Genomic DNA, 22,085 nt, shown 5'->3' with positions numbered 1-22,085 from the left:
TGAGGCTGAACACCTCTAATTCATAACTTCAGGTAATATAATTGTTGATTACTTCATTGAAAAGCACCTAGATTGGATGCTGTCCTTTCAATAAAATAAGTATTTTCAAATTACATGATATACAATAAATAAATAAAATCAGCATTGAGGTTTGAAACTGTAACCCCTTGTTTTTTTTTAGTGTAAAGTAACCTTGCCTTTTATATCCATGACAAGAAATGGCTTTAGAAACTTGAATAAAAATCAAACGAATAAAATTCATTCGCCATTGAAACTTGATTTTAATCATATATCTATCAATGAGTTCTTTAATAAATGAATTTACTATGATATTTTTACTATTAAATTTTTAAATAAAATGCTAACATGATGCAAAAATTAAAATTATAAACACACTTATTCCAATCTAAAACCATATGAATCCATCCAAACACAAATACTCACCTCATATCTTTCAATAAGACATGTATTATACAAAAACTTCAATACATAATTTCTTTTTATTGAATTGATTATATATATATATATATATATTACTATTTGGAACCAATTGTTGTTGTAGTTTTGCTTCTTTTTTTTACTTTTTCCCTTCCTTTTTTCTTGTGTAGTTAATTATAGATAATGTGCATTTTGAAATGCATCAAATCATATTAGAAACAAGGTTTTTGTGGCTGCAAATAAATAGAAAATGAACTCTTCTTCTATAATTCCCTTCAAATTAAATTTGAGGTGTTGGGTTGTATTGGGGTGAGTACGTGCAAAATCCGGCCATGTTCTATATGTGTGCTCTCAATGGTGGTACTAAGTACCATGAGTGGTCACATTATTCCACATGAAAGAAGATTGAATTGGAGTCACAACTATTCAATATTAGCACACCACGTACTTTCTCCATACCATACATTATCAAAACAATATCCCCAACTGCATTCACATCCTTTACACACACACTCACTCTCCAAACCTAATTCCAATGAAGGAGGAATGGCTTTTGGCCAACTTTGAAGGCAATGTAATCCATCTTGCACTTCAACTTTTTATTATATGTTTTTAATGTTTTTGGGCTTCAAGAGCATTAGATGTATGTGACTATGTATATGTATATTTGTTCAAATCATGAGAACAAACCACGTTTTAGGAGAATATATGTATATATATATATATATATATATAATCAATGTTAAGCTGTAAACCTTGTTAATTTCTAACAATCCCATTCAAAAATGAGATGTAATCATAAAATTTGACCTTGTGTGAATGAAGTATATATATTTTTTGATTTATGAAAAATAATCACATCTTTTTAAAAAGATAAGAGATAAAAATACGTACATATGCACATACATACATATATGGAACATTCTGAGAAAACATCATACATATATATTTATGTATGTATGTATGTATGTATGTATGTAGTATTACGTAACAATACAACAGAGAGTACAAGTATTTAGCAAGAAGCATGTATATACCCACCATTTTGCTTACTTAGCATAACTTTCATCCTGCCCGATGAGCTTTCGACAGCCCAACCATTCATCCATCAATCCAAGGGAGCGTCAAGTTCTCTGAAGTTCCCAACACGTCGTCGGATTATAAATGTCAGTAAATAAATCAATCAATCAATAAATAAGCAAATATATAAACCACTGGCGATTCATCGACAGCTGTGCAATGTGACCCGTGGGCCAGCGTGGACGAGCCGTGGATGAGAACGCGAGACAGCAAGGGTATCATCCATCCACCAATAGGCTGGAATAAGAAAAAGAAAAAGAAAAAAGCGTGAAAATTTGTGTGAGTGTGTAAATGGAAACTTTGTTGAGCACACATTGTAGAGCACACACCATATTAGCACTAATTAGACCCTCGACCAAATAAGTTAACAAACTTACTTGAGACCCTCGACCAAATAAGTTTGTAAAGAAATAAATCTAGAATTTATTTATATTTATAATATGTAATTTTTTTCTTTTTGCTCTCTCTCTCTCTTTCTTTCTCTCTTCCTTCCTGGTCTTAGTGTGGTGCTTCGCGGTGCCACGCCAGCATATCCAAATCAATCACACGTGGAAACGGAAGCCCCTCCACGTCACCACCCCTTCCTTCCTTCGCGCTATTCCCCTCAATTATTCAATTCCTTACATTCATTCCTTCCTTTCTCAAGGACACCCAAATCCTGATGCACGGCTTTTGGGCTCATTACTGCGCTTTCAGAGCAGTTGTGGCCTTGGTCCCACTGTTTGCGTCATGCACGGCTGGACCCCACATAGGATGGACGATTTCTCCGGTGATAGTGAAACTCTGTCCACGTCCCCCTTCATCCGTCCGTCCGCCATCTGTCGCTGTCCCGTCCGTCTTCACCATCGTTCGTTGGCTCCTTCCTTCCTTCCTTCTTCGACGGGTGTCGGTGAAGCATAGCGTCGTCGTCGTCGTCGTCGTCGTCGTCTCTCATTCATCTTCGTCTGTTTCTTCTTCTTCGCAAAGGGGTGATTGTGGCCAGGAGAGAGAGAGAGCTTGGTTGAATGCTGCACAGTATGATTGCAAGGGGGCTGAATAGCTCCGGCCACCAACTCGACTCTGACACCAGGCTGGAATTTGCCCTTGAGGGCAATGGCAGGGATGAAGATGCCTCGACGGAGTTACCTCAATCAATACGACGAGGGGTAGGGCGATGATGCTCTACCCCGACCAAGCAGCCCTCTAGGCTCTCTCTCTCTGGGTAAATTAGGGTTCAGGTGGGTAGAACTGGGGATGATGATACCGACGGACGGATTCGAACCTTTGCTGCTTCTTCGATGTTGCAGGAGCTTATGACTGTGTGGATGAATGAGGGGCGGATGACGACTGGATGTGATTTGGTGCGACGAGGCAGTGGAGGATGAAATCGAGATCGTGTTCTCATTCGTTATATCTTCGGAGTTTTTACCATGAGTGTTGTTTTAGGGTTTAGGGTTTTATTTTAAGAATATGCATGATGAAAAATTGAGATTTTAAAATATGTAGAAATGTCTATATATATATATATATATATATATATATATATCGATATAGTATATTTTTTTAAAATAAAAAACAAATAAACCATTAAAAATTATTATCATTTTATCTTGCACTACAAATACTATTAATAAATAAATATCACTAATTTTACACAAAATTTAAATTTGAAATTCAAAGAAAAAATTAAAATTAAGTATCAAACATCTTGCACAATATGGTAGGATTGTTACTTTTAATACTAGTAATTAGAATTCCTCTATGTTCATTTTAAAACTTTGCTTACATTCAAGGTATTGGGATATTATGACTTTGTCATAGTGTAGTATAGGAAAGTGAAAATACTTCTTAAGTGACATTGTTTATTCCTAACCAAATCTTAAATGAATTATATAAATTGAACAACTTTATTTGCTTGTGAATATATACCATCAATACCAACAAAACTCTAATGCTGACCACACCACCATTTAATTGCTTTAGATTTGTTTGAAGATATATAAACATGAAATACAAATAACCAACATTCTTACAAGATTTGCACGAATCCAAATAATCGTTTTTTTCTTTAAAGATTTTAAATGTGATTCAGTAGGCAATAAGCAGTAATGATGCTAAATTCTATTTAAAAAAACCCTTGATAGGTCAGACCACCTTAAAATTATGAGTTACCATAATTTTGTGCAATACTCATTTCTATATTAATGGCCCCAAATAATATATTTTTTTGATATTATATATTCATGTTGCTTTTACTTCTGTTGTATGATGTTTGATTTTATATACAAGTGACGTTAAGGCTCCATCTGGCTTCATGGTACAAAAAAACAGGTACGATTTTTGATTTGAAATTGAAAGAATTTACAAGTATTTATTATTTCCTAGAATTTATGAATGTGCGTTTAAATATATAATTTCATTATTACTATTGAAAGTTCAAATGTAAATGTATTCTAAAGATATATTTTTTAAATCATAAATGCTATTAAAATGACCAATATAGTGTTTTACAGCTCAGATTTATTTAGTAAATATTTTAAACCTTTAGTACATGGTGTGTTTTATATTTTTTGTAAATAATATATATATATATATATATATATATATATAACACTTCTAAGACTCATACTATATATATATATATATATACATGTGTAGTACCATGTAAATGAATGTAACATGTAAATGAATGTAACATGTAACATGTAACATTCATTTACATGATTTTTTTTATATATTTTAATATAATGCAAAATAATCATAATTTTTTCTGCATTTTCATTGACTGATCTACAAGAAATTTCCATGGCTAAAATATTTTGTAAATTAGAAACTTTCAACAGGTTTGAATAAAGTTACCTATCAACTTATGAAGATTTTAATATTTCTACAAAATGAGATAAAGCAAAGAAGAAAACCTTCTTTTGTCTTAAGAAAGTGATAACAATAAAATTAGACACTTAAAGTTTTTTAAAAAAATAATAAAAAAACATATTGATGAATAATTGATTTCAAGGCTTGTAGCTTTTTTTTTTCAAAATTCTGAACAATAATATTTTCTGTATTTAGTTAATGCGTTAAATTGAGCCAAATTTTTTATGTTATAATAATTTTTATGTCGGTAGAAAACAGTTTCTTTTTAAAATAGAAAAAAAACGATAAAACAAAAAACAAGCGAAATCAAAGCCCTGAAGATTTTAAACTGCAAGTGCATGTTTTTGGAAGTGAGAATACTCTGCAAGTTTCTTAAATTTTATTTTATTTTTTAAATAACTTTAAATATAAACATTTTCTTTCTCGTATTTTCATACAACATAACTGTTTGGTAAAATTTAGTTTGTTAAGTACCATTTTTTTTCCTGTCAAATTTTAAATTATCTTTTCATTATTATGTATTAATTATTACTAGTATCACATTAAAGAATATTATTTTAAAGAGAAAAACAGAATTAAATCTATATGTGTGCATGTAAAATACACTCATTATAGAACAATAAAATACATGTCCAATAACTATTCAAAACTTGAATTTCACTCTCAATTGAACTGGAAGAAAAAAAAATAAATAAAAAAAAATAAATCCTTCACCTTTAATTGACTACAAACTATTGATTTTTTTTTTCCATTTGGGTACTTAGAAGTTTTTTCCACTATATATATATATATATATATATATATAATTATTTATTGTCAAAAAAACCTTTAGATCTCAAACAAAAGAATAAACAAGTATTTTTACAAACTTGTCTTTCAAAACATCAATTCCAAAAAATATTTGAGATCATGACAAAGCTTTTGACCATTTAAAAGATTGGAAATGTTACACATCTTCAAAAGCAACATGCTCAAATGGACTAAGGAATGAAAATGGCGTCTACTTGTTGAATACAATTGACCACCATATGTTGCAATAAAGACCAACCTAAAGAAAAAAATCATCCATCCATCCATCCTTTTAAATTCATGCATCCTCTCAAGCTTTGCTTTCAACTTTTGTAAAGACAATGACCACCTTCATTTTGGTCTCATGGTTCCAAATGTATGACAAACTTGAGACAAGAAGCAACCTTGGCAAAATGGAATCATCTTTTTTCTCTTTTTTTCTTTTCTACTTTATCTTCATGTTGTCTCTTCTTTTTGTTTAAACTAGTTTTATAAATCATATGTCAAGACTTGGTTATCTTATAGTTGATTAAAAATAAGATACTTTAAATTCTATTCTTATATATATGTATATATATTTTTGGATAAGAGGCAATAGATAAATGAAGTTCATTCACATGTTACAACATTGATGAGTGAACAAAAAGGTTGATTTATCATTTTCATAAACACTTGTGATAGGAGGTGATTGTGCAAATTAAAGTTGTTTTATTTTGTTTTGATGTATATGTTTTAATGTCTTCTAGAAATTTAAACTTATATCATTACCCACATATATGAAAATTTGTTCAAAGTCAACTCTTTTAATGGATCCTTGATTTTGTTGTATAAAGAATGGAAATGATGATTAATTTCATGTTTTGGCAGGTTTTGAGATTGATTAATTTGAGTCAAATCCAATCAAATGTTTTAATATTCTTTAAAAATAAATACATAAATAAATAAATAAACAATTGATTGTCAAGAAATATTATTTTATATGTAGATAATAATAACAGTCTATTTAAGGAAACAATACCAATTAAAAAAGATTAGACATTAATGTTATATTTTAAACCAATCAAATGGATTTCTAAAAGTAATATAAAAAGTAAAAAGTAAAAAGAAATACATCGACAATACTAAAAATAAATTACAAACTTGTTGTAAACAAATAAAATGCCTTTCATGATCTTTTGTGAAATTATCTTCTAAAAATTTCAATCAACCTTGAAGAAGAGTCTAAATTTTAAGATTAACTTTTTTAAAAGCATGTATTTAGAAAAGAGCATATAACACAAAGGAAGGTGATAAGAATAATTTGGGTTTTATTTTGATTCATTTATTTAAGGTCATATTTTATTTTCATTCAAGGTATCAAATTTTAAGTCAAAAGTCTAAAAATATCAATATAATGAACGGTTGGGATATATTCATCTACTTAAACGAACAATTTTCATCCATCCATGGCCCAAGGTCAAGCCTTAACATTCCGCAACGAGCCCCATAGAATATGTGTTTAAATATATCTATATCTATATCTATATTTATTTATAAACACTCGCACACACACAAATAACGTCAATTATAATATTCTTCATTTACTATTCATAACTTCTGAAGATAAGATATTCTTTTTCCACACGCACATAATATGTGTGTGTATATATATATATATACATTTGAGAATGAATACAGGTGTTCAAGTACAAGCCATGATTTTATTCTAATTTCATTCCTTGGAATATATATTTTTGGTATTGCATGCCAAGTAATAAATAGAAAATGAAGTCTTCTTCTATACAACAAAATGACTGTCAATATTCATCGTTATTAATTTATATCTATATTTTTTTCATGAAGTTTTGAAGTGAGAATCCGTCTCAATGTAATCTTTAATCAAGACATGAATAATATAATGACTATTCGGTAGAGTCCTCTATTGTTTTACATGATAACTATCACAGCACCATTGTATGATTATATTGATTCTTTTACGCAATAGCATTGCATAAATATAAACTGAAAAATAAACAAATAAATGAATAAATAAAATATCCATGCATCAATAATTCTATCTTGTCCATAACGAGGTCAGTGTGATTAAATCATCTACACATAAACATCATGCAATAAAGCACAACATGGGTTTTGTTCGTATAACTCATATTAATATAATTATTTCAAAAGAAAAAACATTTATTAATTTTTACATAGAAATAGGGTGCTGAAACAATTCTACGACATCCACACATTCATCCACATATGGATGTAAAGCCAACGAGTCATTCAAAAGTCACACACATGACCACAACATTCCCAGTTTCCCCGAACCCCCGAAATTCCACCGCGAAGGCACCAAGTGACATGGACGCTGACTCAGCGTAAGAACCCCGTACTGTATACGAAGCGTAGATGAACGAGGGAATCAATACAGACTGTGGAGAGAGGGTACGAGCTAGACGGATATGTCGTAGTATACCGGAAGGGAGGGAGGGCATGGATGAAGGTAGGGTCTAATGGATGAAGAGAGAGGATGTATTCTGGATGAAATGAATGGATAGATATAAGATATGGATGTATGAAAGACGTGATGGATGGATAGAGGGATACAGTAGATGGGGGGGTTGCATATATGTTGGGGTGGCGGGGAGGAGGGGGAGGCAGTGCCGTGGCAGAGAGGAGCCTGCTTTGCGTCCCTCAAGGCAGGCTGATGGCCTCACAGTGAAGCCAATGCCCCCATGGCCACTACGGCGACGATGTCCATGGAGTCGTCTCCCTGGCTCCTCCACTTCGTCATGGTGCCTTCAATGCTTTCTTCTCCTCCTCCCTCGCAACAACAACTCTTCTTCTTCTTCTTCTTCCTCTTTCCTCGTCTCAAGGACTTCCTCTGCTGTACTGGCCTCGCTGTTCCTACGCATCATCGTGCCTTTGTTGCATCAATGTAGTTTTTGCCACTTGATGGCTGCAGGTTGCGGCTTCGCTTGAAGGTTTTCTTCAAGGTTTGGAATCGGTGGTAGTGGTGGTGGTGGTGGTACTGCTGCTGCTGTTTGTGTATTGTAGTTGCTTTCATTCCCCTCTCGTTCCTCCCCTCGCCCTTGCTTGGCAATCCTCCGCTTGAAGGCTGTAGGGTCCAGTTGTAGATGCGTTGTGATATATATGCATTTGAGATTTTGTATGTATGTGTGTGTTTGTGAGATAGAGAGAGAGAGAGAGAGAGAGAGAGAGAGACGATTTTTGACGTGTAAAAGAAGATGATCCGGGAGGTTTTGAGAGTAAGGGAGTGGAGCATTCGAAGCTTTGTTGAGATGGAGCGAAGTGTTGGTTGAGTGCTGGAGGAGTGGGAATTGGAATAGGGAGGGATTTTATTTAATTTTTTTTTGCACATTAGGAGCAGGATGCCTGGTTTGAGATACCAGTTCGGCATGAGTCCTTTTACAAGCTCGCTAAACCGAGGTGACGGTAACGTTCTTGCGCATCACACTGGTGGAATCTCGCGGGACTGGGAGATGTCAAGGCCTCAGAACGTGCCTTACTCGCCTAATCAGTCCACCAAAATGCGTCGTTCTCCTCAATGGCTGCAGCCTAGTAAAGAAGAGTTCAAGCTTAATTTCCTTGGCACAAGTAAGCATTGGAGCTCCGCTGCCGTCGTGCCGGACACGACCTGCGAGAGCGATGACTTGCAAGCCATGGTGCATGATTTCATTGAAAACGACTGTGTGGAACACATGGATGGAGTCGATAGCGATGGTGCCTCGATTGGCTTGACGCTCAGTGAAAACTTGCAGGTAGAGCTTTAATCCTTCGTTTTTGACCTTGGATTCACGTTGCAACGCCAATTGTGAGTGGATGTAGATCAGCTTTGCATGGAGAGGGCTTTAGTGATGGAAGGGCTTCCTGTATTAGCTGTGGAGATTCCCCCAAACTTGGATATCTGTAGGTTTTAAGCAAGACAACAGCCTTGCAGTAAAAGAAACCTTGAAGGTTTAGTAATGTGACGGAAGAAGAAGTTTCATTCTCATTTTTCTCACATATTGTGTCAGACACTGACGAAGCCGCACAACACACGAGAACGGGAGCTTCTAGCTGACGTGGAGCGCCTCATGTTGACAGTGAACGAGGATACCAACCTGATCTGTGACACCATTGGCACCGATTGCAAAGGAACGTGCATCAAACGGTACATTGTTAAGCACTTGAAAGCCTCTGGTTACAATGCATCGGTTTGCAAATCCGAGTGGGCGAACTCCGGCCGTGTTCCCGGAGGCGAGTACGAGTACATCGACATTGTGCTCGAGGGAGATCAACCGGTGGACCGTTTTCTCATAGACATCAATTTCCAAACCCAGTTCGAGATCGCAAGGCCTACCGCACAATACGAGTCGGCTCTGAAATGTCTTCCTATTGTGTTTGTTGGCACAATACCCAATCTCGAGCAGGTTTTGAGGCATATGTCGGAGGCTGCCAAAGTCTCTCTGGAGCAAAACGACATGCATCTGCCGCCATGGCGCACACTAGACTACATGACGGCGAAGTGGTTATCCAAATTCGAGCGGAAATCTGATTTCGGAATTTCCTCGGCTCACAGAGGTCCTTGCAGTCTTCACTGTCGTGGAAAGAGGATTCCGTTTAACAACGAGGCTAGGCATCTCGGCGACGAGTTCAGACATACGAAAAATCCGCTCCATGTTGAAGCGAATGGCTCAGGATTGTTCCATATGCCGCGGGGACGAAGCTCCCGTGCAAATTTACTGCTCAGATCTGCAGCATAGATTCTCTTGCTGCATGATGCAAACATCAGCTTGCAAATCAAGCAGGCCTCCTCTTCTTCTTCTTCTTCTTCTTCCCAGCATGGCGTCCAGCAGTGGAGCAACAACCAGTGACATCATCAGCCCTCTCATTTTTCTTAACTATAAATTTTCAGGTACCAACTTTGCAGTAGAGTATTTGTAGAAAGAGACTGGAGTAGGAGTGACGATTTGGCGGTCCAGGTTGGATTTTCACCTTACGGCGAGAGCGCGAGCTTTTCTGAATCATGTCAGTGTTTAAAGAGATTTTTGTGCAGTAGAAGGCCTTTCCAACATTTTGACGCCAATCTTTGGTATACATATGTATCTAGATGTAGAGAAACCATTTACCACAGCACCCTTCTTCTCGAAGCTATTATCCCTAGTAGCAGCATGGTATGCAGCATCTTGCATGTCGTGCAAGACGCTGTTCATCCTTGGAGAAGTTCAGTACATTTATGTAGGATTCCCCCGCGGCTCAAACGACACTGTAATGAGACTCTTCGGTGCTTCGAGGATGTTTTAGGATTTGTTTTTGATTAGGCTAGAACCGCAGATAGTGTCCCGGCAGATTGAGCTGCATTAGAAAGGATAACAGCTACGCCATGTATAGACAGTTAGGTAGCTTGGTACACATGATTCACATCGATGAAGAGGATTTCCTGCAGTTTCATTTGATGAATAAACTGGATTCAGCCGTCGCAAATGGATGGCTTTCTCATGCAATTTTTCAGCATCTGTCTTCTTTGTCTATCCTTGGAACTCCGTCCTCTGGGTGCAATGTATTGTTGTGTGGGCTTTTTCAATAATAATGATAATTTAGCCAAAAAAGAAAGATGACAAAACTCTTGTTGGGTATACAACAGTGTGGTCTTAAAACATCCATGACTGTTCCGCAGCTGTCCTTTTCCGAATGCCACAGCCATACAAAAACCAAACTCTTCACTATTCCAGAGCTCTTATGATGCAATACATTCAAGTGCATGAGACGAACTAATCTCCAACACATGGGGAACGGCATCAAAAAAACAATTGGCTGAGCATAAAGAAAAAAGGAAAACCGGAGAAAAGCAGTGAGATACATTCGAAGTACTTTTTCTCGTTTGGGGTTCCACTATACCCGAGAGAAAGGGATGTTCGATTGAAGCGAGGGGTCAAAAGACACCAAGTGACAGAACAACTTGTGGCACCCAGAGCACGCAGGGAGGCCTCCCGGAGCACAAACCCAGCCCAGCCAGCTTCGACACAGCCAACTCGGTGTCAGCAGCGAACACACCAGCTTCACACAAAAGCGCAACAGGGAAGGGAAGGTGGGGTTATGTTATGTTGGGTTGGGATGTTCAGACAGACGTGTGCTACAGAATGCGCACTGATCAGCTCTCGGACCATGACATGTCGTAAAAGGTCCGTCGCATCCCTCGACTTGTTGGTGATGGGTCAGAAGCAGGATTACCCTTTGAGGAAAGCAGTAGTCAAGCTTGGTGGAGGGTGTTGAGAAAGAGCGAGAGAGAGAGACAGTGAGTTATATAAAATAACTAAAAAAATGAAAAAAAATTAAATTTTCCTTTCTCTTCCACAGATGATGAAGTGTGAAACCACAAGGTAAGACAATCCTGCACTAACATCACCACCACCACCACCCACTGCAGAAAGAAAGAAACGGAAAAAGAAATAGAAAGCATCTATCACGTTCCGGTACTCGAATCTGCGAATACTCAGGCAGGCACTGGGCAGGCAATTAAGCAGAGCTGTCGAGATTCCTTCCTTCGCCTTCCTTTCTCACCCTCCTCCTCCTCCCTGTTTGTTTCTTCCATGGTTTTCTATTCCCCCTCTTTGTTTGTTACTACTCAAGATATTTGTTCTTATTCTTTACTTTTTTTATTTATGTTTTTTCTTTTCTTCTTCCAGTGTGTGCATGCATGTGTGTGCGCGTATGAAAGGAATTGTGCTGTGTGTCGTCGACGTGGTCAGCTGCTGTGGGTGGGGTCAGAGAAAGGAAGGAAAGGAAGGTGGAGACAGGAAGCAAACCCTATTTTGTATGTATTTGTAGTGTGGCTTTGGTGGATTCTCCTTTCCTTTCCTTTCCTTTCCTCTCCTTTCTTTTCTCATGCATTTGGTTCAACTCTACTTCATTTGGCACCATCTGGCATCATTCCCCACCTCCCTACAAATATCTACTCTCAACCCCATTCATTCATACATTCATTCATTCATTCAATTCTTTTATATGTATATATATATATATGAATATATTATTTACATGTTAATGTCAAGCATTGTTGTGAAGTAAATTGAATGCACTTGTGGACAACTGATGAAAAGTTGGTTGAGTGAGTGAGTGATGCTCTAAACCTTTAAAAATATGTAATAAAAATATACAAATGAAAAACCCATCAGTCTTCCAAAGCATACAGCATTGTCAACACCAGATAAAAGAGGAAAATTAGAAGAATCACAGGTTGAAATAAAGTGAAAGAAGGAAGTTGTTTCAAGTAACATTCTGGATAAACAGTAATCCAGGATGCCTCCCTCATCGAATCTCTCAACAATCTAAGAACCAAGATTTGGAGTTGCTAAATATTGATTGTGCATGCAAATAGATAAGATGTAATCACACTTAATTTTGGAAAACATGTGCTTTCCACTTTTTAAGTGTTTTTTTACGATAAATTAAGTAAACATTATACGAACAATATCAATATATTAGCTTCCATGCAATGGCAAAACGATGCTTATCAAGAATTAAATCAAGGGTCTCATGTGACGAAGGTGAAAGTATATTTGGAAATGGAATATTTTTAGGTGTATTTTCGGATAAGACCAAATAGAGGAAGGAATGGCCCAACAAAACGACGGCTTTGTATCACAATTACCTCTCCCACCTTAATTAGTAATTCATAAGAAAAAAAGGAAAACACAAGCCATTCAATTAAATAGCCCACATTGCTCTTTTTTTTCCTTCCTTGTGTAAAAAAAACTATCATGAGAGAGAGCATGGTACTTTCATCAGAGTTTGACCAAACCGTTAAGTCAAACTCTGATCTAATCTACTTTACAAACCTTCGGGTTTTATTATTATTATTATTATTACCTTTTCACTTTTTAATTCGAAGGTATTTTTGACAATTCGAAGGATCTGGAAAACTTTTATGGCAAGTCTAGCAAACACGCCACATTGCTGTATTTGTCACCAGCGTATATATATGGATACGGTTATAATACGCTACTGAATATGGTATAGACAACAAGGGAGACGAGCTGGGTCAGAGGGCCCCTTCAGAATGGGAGCGATCCCGGTATTAGAGGGGGGACCCGTGCGGGGGGGGATCACGTGGCGTGCCAGGTAAGCCGCACGCTGCCGCACAGTCGATGAGATCCCTTATGTCATCCTTCATCATCGTCTGTCATCCTTCATCCTAATTTGTCCTCAATAGTTAAGTGTGTATATGTATATATATATATATATATATATTTATACCATTATTTGATATATTTTTTAAAAAAAATTATGTTGATAAGTAAAGATGTAAATTTTTAGTAGCACTTAGCCCTTTAATATTCTTTGAAATCTTTAATTTTTTTTCAATTGTAGATTTATTTAATATTTTATCATCTTTATTCAAAAGCTCATTTCAAAAGCTAAAGTAGCTTAGTATTGGGTACTCATAGTAACACTGTGTTCAACTGTAATTATTATTTTTAATTATAATTGGATTTTTTCTTTCCTTTTTCTACCAGTTATTGTAAGACATTTTTAGGTACATTTTTTTTTAAAATTTTAAATTCTAATATTATTTGATTTACAAGTGTAAAAATTTAATACATGAAACATAGATTTCAGATTTAGATTACACATAATTTTTATCAATTAATTTTAATAAATTACTTAAACTGTAATAATTTTATTTTCATTACTCTAAATATATTAATTATTTATGCGTAAAATTTTGTGCCACTTTACATATAAAGTTTTTTTTTAAAAAAATTGAAATCAAGTATATTCATAAACTTAAATTTTTTGACCACGCAATGCATTTCCCATAAAATATCTTCTAATATAATAACATTAAATATGAGTTCTGTATCAATATAAAAAATAAAAAGGATTATTCTATTCTTCGTATATATATATATATATATATATATATATATGGTTAAAATTGAATGTTCAATTCCAAACTTAATATTATCTTTGTCAAATCAGTACAACATAAATTGAAAAATTATACAAAAATCACATATTCTTGATATCATTTCTACTATTTTTTTAAGATCTTATTTTTATTTTTAGACGTGATAAAAATTGAGTACAACATAAAAAAACGATATGTTTTAAAGTGAACATATCATTTACAAATACATAATAGATATGTTTACTTTAAAACATATTATATTTATCTATTACAAAAAATCTCTAATTAATTCAATAATTAAATCAAAGCATAAACTTGCAAGTTGCTAAATAATTTAGTTTTAATATTAAAAGTATATATATATATATATATATATAAAAGTTTTACTTACTTACTTTTTTTTATTATTTATTTATTTATTTATATCTAAAAATCTTTTATGCATTTTTTATATTAGATATTTATTTATTTATTTATTTTTATAAGTTTTAGGTTTTATTAAGGTCACAGAATGTAAGTTTAAACTTCAACTGATATAAAAAATTACCTAACCAAAGTTAATTTTATAAAAAGAAAGAATAACAAATATAATTTTGTTATCTTAAATGAATTAATGAAAATAACCTTTGTTTGGATATTTGGGCATTAATAAAATATGATAACATCCTTAAAATTTTCAAAATTTTATATTCATACTCCCAAATAAGAAAATCCTTGATATTCTATCATAAGCCGTTCATAATTTGTTTTTCTGTGTTCTTAAGTTGAATAAAATATTTAAGAAAAATTAGAGATTTTAAACTTTAATTTAATAAAACTATTAACCTTCAGTTTATTATAATAATAATAATAATAATTATTTAAATAAATAAATAGAGCATTTATCAAATATTAACATGAATAATAAACATTGACCAGGATTGGTTTAGACTTTTTGTTCACATGGAAATTAGTTTTTTAAATTGACTCCAAACCTTTGCATTAGAAAGAGAGCATGTAAAGAACAAATAACAATGTTGAAATGATTAGTGAGATTCTTATATTAATGCCATTGCTAACATCCAAATCATTTTTAAACATTTATTATAAAATTATTTATTTATTTTTAATCAAAATTCACAATCTAAATGATTTAGTAATCAACAATCTTGCTTTACCTAGAAATGTTGTGGTATATATATATATATATATATATATATTATTAAGATATACAATATATGTTTTTTGCATTTGATTGAGCAATTATTAAGAAATCTATTTGTTGTTTTTTTAAACCAAATACCAATGTTTACAAGGGGACATTTGGATACTACTAGGATTAGCTAGATACTCCTAGTGTGTGTTATTTGGATTAGTAAGGAGTGGGGTTAATTTCCTGACAACACAACCCTTTGAGGAAGTCTTGTGTAGGATTGCCAAGTATTATATGGTAAGTTGGTTGTCAAGGATTATGAGTCTTGTTGCTAATATCTGGTAGCAAACAAGAGAATTTGTCTTGTGTTCATATATATATATATATATATATATAACATTGTAGCAAGTCTAATGTACAAATATACTGCGTGATTTAGCGGCGGGGAACCTCCACCGACCACTGCATCGAGGCCCGTGATATGGCCCTTCCGTTGAAGCGCCAGCACGTCTACTCGATCGAGGTCGCGATCGCTTGCGCTGCAACTTCCCGATCGATTGTCGCTTGACCCGATGACAATTACACACACGCCGAGGCGCGTTGTGCGAGGAAAAACCTCACACAATGAACGCCAGATCAGAGATTAGAAGCTCACGGATGCGTTTCGAAGGATTCTGACCTCCGAACCATGACGCAATTTCCTGAGCAATCCATCACGCTTGAGACAATGCAAAGCGGATGCTTCAGATCTTCTTCTCACTACCCAGTTGGTTGCATTGCAGGAAAATGGGCGAGGCCGTGGGATCGTCGAGCTTGTGCGCAGGCTCTTCGGGGGGTTTCAAGGTCCCGGCTAGTCTTACACCTCACCGGCGGAGACCACGACACACAGCGCTTACGTTTTGTATGTTTTGTGTATGTCGATGGGGGTGAGTGGTGTTGCACAACGCTGAAAAATTCGAAGTGAATATGCGTGAAGATGAGTCCTGGTTGTAGGCTCAGAATGATTCTGGTGGGACTTGGTTTGGGAGGATCGATGTAGGTGAGGGATATATCAGTGGTCGTAGTTCGGACCAAGGCAGCAGTGCAGTGGAATCAAAGGCTGGTTCTGCAACGAGGATCGAGAGAGGAAAAAGAGCTACAGAGGGAGAGCAAACATAGCATGATTCGTCGGGGAGAATCACGTAATCTGTCCAGACAAAATGGCACAGTATGGCATCGTGTATATATACGAGTCGTACTGGTATAATGGGTTTGAATTAGTCGACACGCTCACTGCATTGCCTTTTCTCTGAGAGTGAAAAATCGTTTTGCTCAAGCTTGATGCTGCCGTCATTCGTATCGCAACAAGTACAAGTGTTTGTGGGCCACAAATGGGAGAAGAATGAATAAGTCTGGTGAAAACGAGAGGAAGGGCACAATGTGCGTGGGCGTCCTTGAAGGATCTCGATTGCAGTCTTATAAGTAGGTCACAAAAATCCAGAGCGCCATAGACATGAAGCCAAGAGCACCCATCAAACCCCTCTAATCCCATGTGCACTTCAGGATTCGGTCGGGATCACTGAGGACCGGAGACAGTCTTTCGATCGTCCGTTTCACAAAACAGGCTCGCAGAGTAGAAAACTGAGTAAAAAACCAAAGCATGACGCATGGGATTAACAAGGAGACCAGTGACTCACTCGTCCTGTTCATATGTTCTTTCATTTCCAAAGCATGTTCACTTCACTTTACAATCATAGTTCGTGGTTTGTAACTGAATAACAGTAAGAAACTAAAATACAATGCACATCCTGTGCGGAGCTTATTTGGAGACAACCTGAAGGATAATAAGTCCTTTGTCTAAAATGAGTACTACACGTCTGAAAGTTAATATACATGTATACATATTTCGACACTGAATTTTGCCTCTAGATATATGTTCCTGGATGAGGACTTCTTATATACTTAGCTGGTCGCTGTACAAGTATAAATAACGATGTCCTGAACTTGAAACCTGTGATTTCTGCGCAGAATCTTTTTTGCTGATGAACATCGAGGATTGAATATTCACAGATCTGTGATGAGTTTCAATGAGTGATTGAAAAATGTCCTCCTGTGACCAGAGCTTTCCCCGTGTGTGGGAAAGGGTTTCGAAAGCGCTGCGTCCATTAGTTCGGTTGGAGCTTCAAAATTGGGTTGCTCTCAAAGAAGTTTGTGGGCTTTATTTCAAAACTCGCTGTCACTGTAGGCATTATGGGGAAATCCTCTTGACAAGGCACGTGATGGAAACCGAAAGTGTACCACAACACGACGTCTGTGTCCTCGACAGGGCGATTCCTGCACAGTGAATGGATGTTCATACCTCAGATTCAAGTCCAGAAATTATGAGGGTTTCATCGTCAAGCTTTACAGTAAAATCGTGAATTATCGGCAAAACTTCTCACTCTCGTGGTTTGAAATAAGCTGAGAAGGGTTACCTCGACCAGATTGCAAGACCATCGTCACCATGATTTTGGTATGGGAAGAAGCCGCCAGCATATTTCTCAGACCGATTATAAGGCGTAACCCACATCTGTTTTCACGGATACCCATATCGCATAAAATTTAGGAAGGTGAAGATATTCTTGAAGCAGACATCAGATTACACAGACGCAACGGATTTTTCCACGATTCAGTGCTACGATTTGAAGACAAGAAACAAACTGCAGCAGACTCTGAAAGCATCAACGAAAACTAATCCTATATTTTAGCATAGATTTTCATGGAAAATATCCATGTAGTAGCTGTGAGAATCATACCTGATTGTTAGTGAAGGCAGCTCGAAGTTGAGGAAAATCATTTGGATCCATTAATGACCCAATGAACGAACCGGGTACGATTCGGTAGCTCACTTCATTTCCTAGTCGCGTTGTTCTAGAGGGGTTCTTCATGTAATACTGAGATGGATGGTCAGGGCTGAACTTGATGCGACCATCCTCCTCTGTCTTTGCAACACGCTTTTCTATGCTCCAATAGCTTTTCCTCGGAGATTCCCCCGTGGTTACGTTGTGTTTGACTAACTCCCCTACAACGAATGAGTTGCTGGGTCCGTCTACATCCAGGTCCATGTGGAAAGTTAAGAAATGGTCGTGAATCACTCCGATGGTGTTCTCCGAAATCAGGGGTCCATACATGCCATCAAGCTCTTCCTTCATCCTTTTCTCTTTCATAGTCTCAATTGGGGTACCTTTCACAATCACAACCCCCGTTGCTCCCACCTGCGTCGGTAAACTCGAATCAATTTCCCCTCAAACAAACATACCGTCTATCAAGCTTCTTCATGGGATATAGCATACAAGGAGTGAAAACAGAGTGAGCTGTTTTTATACAAACATTTCAGTATTTTATGCTTTTGGATTCGTCAAGAAGAAAGTGAGAATTCAAAAGCACAACTTGGTTCATGATTGCTGCGACAATGAACCCGGGTATATGGTTCGTTTTCCTACAGAAACTGAAATTCGAATCGTGAATGACAGGAAGCAAAATCCTGCTTCAAACGTGATGATATGTACCTCAACACGAACGACTCCATCTGTTTGAAACTCCCAGTCAATGATATAGTCGTAGTTTCCAACTGAGGCGATCATTCGTACCACCAGGCTCACCTTCGGCCTTACTTCGTGAAGCTGCTCGCCAAAAACAACAGCTAATCAACGTATGAAAACTTCTTGCATTCCATGCTCTACAGTAGATACATAAGCTCATTTCTTACTCAATTCACCAATTTACTTCTTCACCCAAGGCTTCCCACAAACTACACTTCTCGACCCGTAACAAAGATGGACATACGATTAGCCTCAACCATTGATTTCACTGAACTGTAGATGGGATTAACTGTGTCCCTGGACAAAAAAAAAAAAAAAAAAAAAAAAAAAAACACAAAAAGGCAGAGCATACCTCCATGTCACTAGAAAGCGATTCAGCGTGTTGCCATGCAATATTGCCAGCGTATCGCTCGAAAATGCACATCATGTTCGGGGTGGTGTAGGGGGTTCCATCCGGGCCAGCGAAAACGGCGTCCATATACTTCGCATTCTGGGGGCAATCGTTAAGCGGCTGCAGAGGGTGTGCCAAAAGCCCCAACCCATACTCTCCAGCATCGAGGTATGTCCGGAAATACCAGGCTTCCTCCGCCGTTTGGTATGGCACATAGAGCTCGGAAACAAAACCCTGGTATAACACGCTCCGGCCGTCCACCTTAGCTTGCGAGATTACGCTGCCCACTCGCAAATGAGGCCGGACGTGAAACTCCCAGTTCGCCCACTTCACGTGGTGGCCATCAATGGTGAAGCTCGGACCCAGTGGCTGCTCAATCGAGATGGGGTTGATCCGAGGGAAGAAAGGGGGTTTCTGAGTAGAGAGGCGGTAATCCGTGCCTTCATTCTTCGGAATCGGCGACTTGTTTCCATCAATGAACTTCAAGATTTTGTTCTCGTTCAAATCGACAATCACGATCATCCCCTCAATGGGTCGCAAGTAGAAATTGGTCGTGCCGGTTGTGACGAAGCACCCCAGTTTCGCCAGCCGTCTATTCCCTTCTTCCGGAACTCCGAACCAACCCGGGCTTAAGGGGAGGCATGTAACCTCCTCGAGTCGAAGACCATATCTAGCGATCGAATCAAGGAAAGGTTGATATGTTGCGGGGAGTTGCATGGACATCTTCCAGTCATCACTTGTTAATGGAGGGTAGCCCGTAGTGGAAATCACAGTGTTCTCGCGGACGACTCTATTGTCGACGTCAACGATAATTCTGTGCGGCACTCCGTCATAGCTCGAGATCACCTCCGCACAACGAGCTGGGATGGGGTTCCCGGTCTCCCATTGCAGAACTCCATGTTTCTCAGGATCATCAAGCTCGATGCTGTGAAGCACCTGCTTCTCTCTCCCTAGCAGCTTCTTGTTTCGCAAAGTTTCTTGAATTCTTAAGAACTCGGAAGTCGTGAGAGGGTCCAAGGGATGCAGCACCCTCTGATCCGTGACATCCCAGGTTTTGCTCCAGGTCGCATACTTAGTCCCCGGTTCAGGCTGCTTGTAGCTTCCATACAGGATGAGCAACGCGAAGAATAGAATTATCGTCGCAGCAGGGAGAACACGTTTCGGACCATGCGAAGTCTTCAGTGGGTTCATCATCGCTTACCTGTGAAAACAAACGCACAAGTTCCATTCAGAACATCTAGTTGCCGCAATTAACGAGCAATTAAGTGTAGTAAAACGTGAGAACGACATTTGTCCGCATCACTCGAGGAGTTGAAGCTGAACTCGTCGAATACTGAGGCTTGGTTGGTCATCGACTAGGCTCATTTTCTGCTCTGCTCGGTGCGTTGAGTATTTTGCATGGTGGAAACTATTGCGATTGAAGGAGAATTCAAGAGCCATGATTATTTTGCTGAATTGCAGAGACAATCCATGGGATTGAAACAGCAAATATCTTGACAGCTGAAAACAGACGCAGATAACTGGAAAATTAACCACACTCGCTAGCGGTCGACTCTATCATTTTCTCTGTTACAATTTGCCAGGCATGACCAATCGTTCATGACTGGCATCAATCACACAAATTTGGGGTTCCAGCGTTTGGGTGATATACAAATTTATCTTGTATTATCACAGCTTCTCAACTTACTACGAAAGTATCCACCATCAAAATTTGAGAACAACCCCATGAAAACATGCATCCAAGAAAACATGCACCCAAGAAAACATGCACCCAAGAACAGAAATCCTCAGGAGATTCATCAACCAACAACCTTCCATGAAAAGTTCCTGCAAAATCCACCTCGAAGTATGTCAAGGGATGAGCGTTTGAACACATGCATGCAGCAATTCAAGACAGAAATGATAGGAATGGCCACGGTAGTTTGCCTCCGAAAGAGACTCGTGCCTTCAGGTTAACCGCCTCATTGGCCATTGGTGATACCTATAACAACACCATTGACGAGACTCAACTTTTACCAACCTTTCAAAGACCCCAGCTTCGAGGCAGCCTCCCGTATCCTCTAGGTTTAGGGTTTGAGGCAGAGAATGAGGGAGCTGAAGCAAAAAAGAGAATTACCAACTCCGCCCACTGTTGGAACTAGAATCCTGACTGCAATCAAGGATGGTGTATGAATTGTTTCTCAACACACGCTCTCAGAGAAAAAAGCTCCCACCTCAGCTGGTGATATACTAAAAATATCCTACCGCGAAGAGAAGCCCACGACCTGAGAGACTGGGCAGCACCAGTGGACTAGGACACTCCGGCACTGGTCCGTAACTGTGCAAGCTCAGACCATAGTTTATATATTCGTCACCGCATCGATCGACGAGATTGCTTCAGTTGATAACCGATAATTACAATGAGTGTAGGGGAGGAACAATTCCCTATCCAGTAAAGAATTCATGGGTAGGAATCCTTGCACAAGTTGGGTGGTTTCGAGTGCGCTCCAGGGTCGAGCTCCGCCGAGCTTGGATCATCGCATCCCAGCTTTGCGCAATGCCCTTAAGCGGTGGTCCAGGCGCAGCCAGCCACATTACAGTAATGCACAGCGTGGGAATCGGCTATGAAATAAGAAAAATAATAACACACGGGAGGCTCAAATTAGGTGCCAGGTAGCGTGATTCGCAAAAGCGCGACGGCCATCGTAATCGCTGCGGGATCCCCCAAAATGGACGTTCCGATAGATCGCAGCTCCGCCGACGCGTGGATTCCAAGGAGACCGAAGACACGAACTTTGCATTGTGCCTCGAAGACTTTCCATTTTGAAAGCAAAATTACAATAATGCTGTGCTCATCGTGGTTGAAGGAAAAACTAAAAGAAAAATTATTCTAAGATGCTGATGTGCCGTGTTTGAATGCAAAGCCGTGGTTCCGGAGGCCATTGGATCCCGCCTACATTTAAT

The 22,085-nt window shown here is 37.7% G+C and overlaps 2 protein-coding genes across 4 annotated transcripts; one reads left to right on the top strand and one right to left on the bottom strand.

Annotated features, from left to right (window-relative positions):
- Positions 1 to 7,815: 7,815 nt before the first annotated feature.
- Positions 7,816 to 10,652, top strand: LOC112273576 (uncharacterized). The gene is made up of 2 exons (XM_024502512.3): positions 7,816 to 8,927; positions 9,183 to 10,652. Exons 1-2 carry the CDS (start codon positions 8,538 to 8,540, stop codon positions 9,909 to 9,911), a joined length of 1,119 nt encoding a protein of 372 aa, XP_024358280.1. The 5' UTR covers positions 7,816 to 8,537; the 3' UTR covers positions 9,912 to 10,652.
- Positions 10,653 to 16,870: 6,218 nt separating this feature from the next.
- LOC112272914 (amine oxidase [copper-containing] gamma 1) lies at positions 16,871 to 21,812 on the bottom strand. 3 transcript variants are annotated; one of them, XM_024501070.3, is made up of 6 exons: positions 21,163 to 21,812; positions 19,104 to 20,343; positions 18,719 to 18,832; positions 17,966 to 18,424; positions 17,645 to 17,739; positions 16,871 to 17,504 (listed from the first exon to the last, which is right to left on the bottom strand). In XM_024501070.3, exons 2-6 carry the CDS (start codon positions 20,334 to 20,336, stop codon positions 17,336 to 17,338), a joined length of 2,070 nt encoding a protein of 689 aa, XP_024356838.1. In that variant the 5' UTR covers positions 20,337 to 20,343; positions 21,163 to 21,812; the 3' UTR covers positions 16,871 to 17,335. The 3 variants fall into 3 exon arrangements, with proteins under 3 accessions (XP_024356838.1, XP_024356844.1, XP_024356839.1); XM_024501076.3 differs by having other exon boundaries at positions 21,259 to 21,445; XM_024501071.3 differs by lacking the exon at positions 21,163 to 21,812 and adding an exon at positions 20,954 to 21,049.
- Positions 21,813 to 22,085: the final 273 nt, after the last annotated feature.

This window comes from Physcomitrium patens, chromosome 20 (genome assembly GCF_059467195.1).
Source record: "Physcomitrium patens ecotype Gransden chromosome 20, ASM5946719v1, whole genome shotgun sequence".
Classification (NCBI taxonomy): Eukaryota; Viridiplantae; Streptophyta; class Bryopsida; order Funariales; family Funariaceae; genus Physcomitrium; species Physcomitrium patens.
Note: the sequence above shows the minus strand (reverse complement) of the source record. Positions and strands in the feature narration are given on the sequence as shown.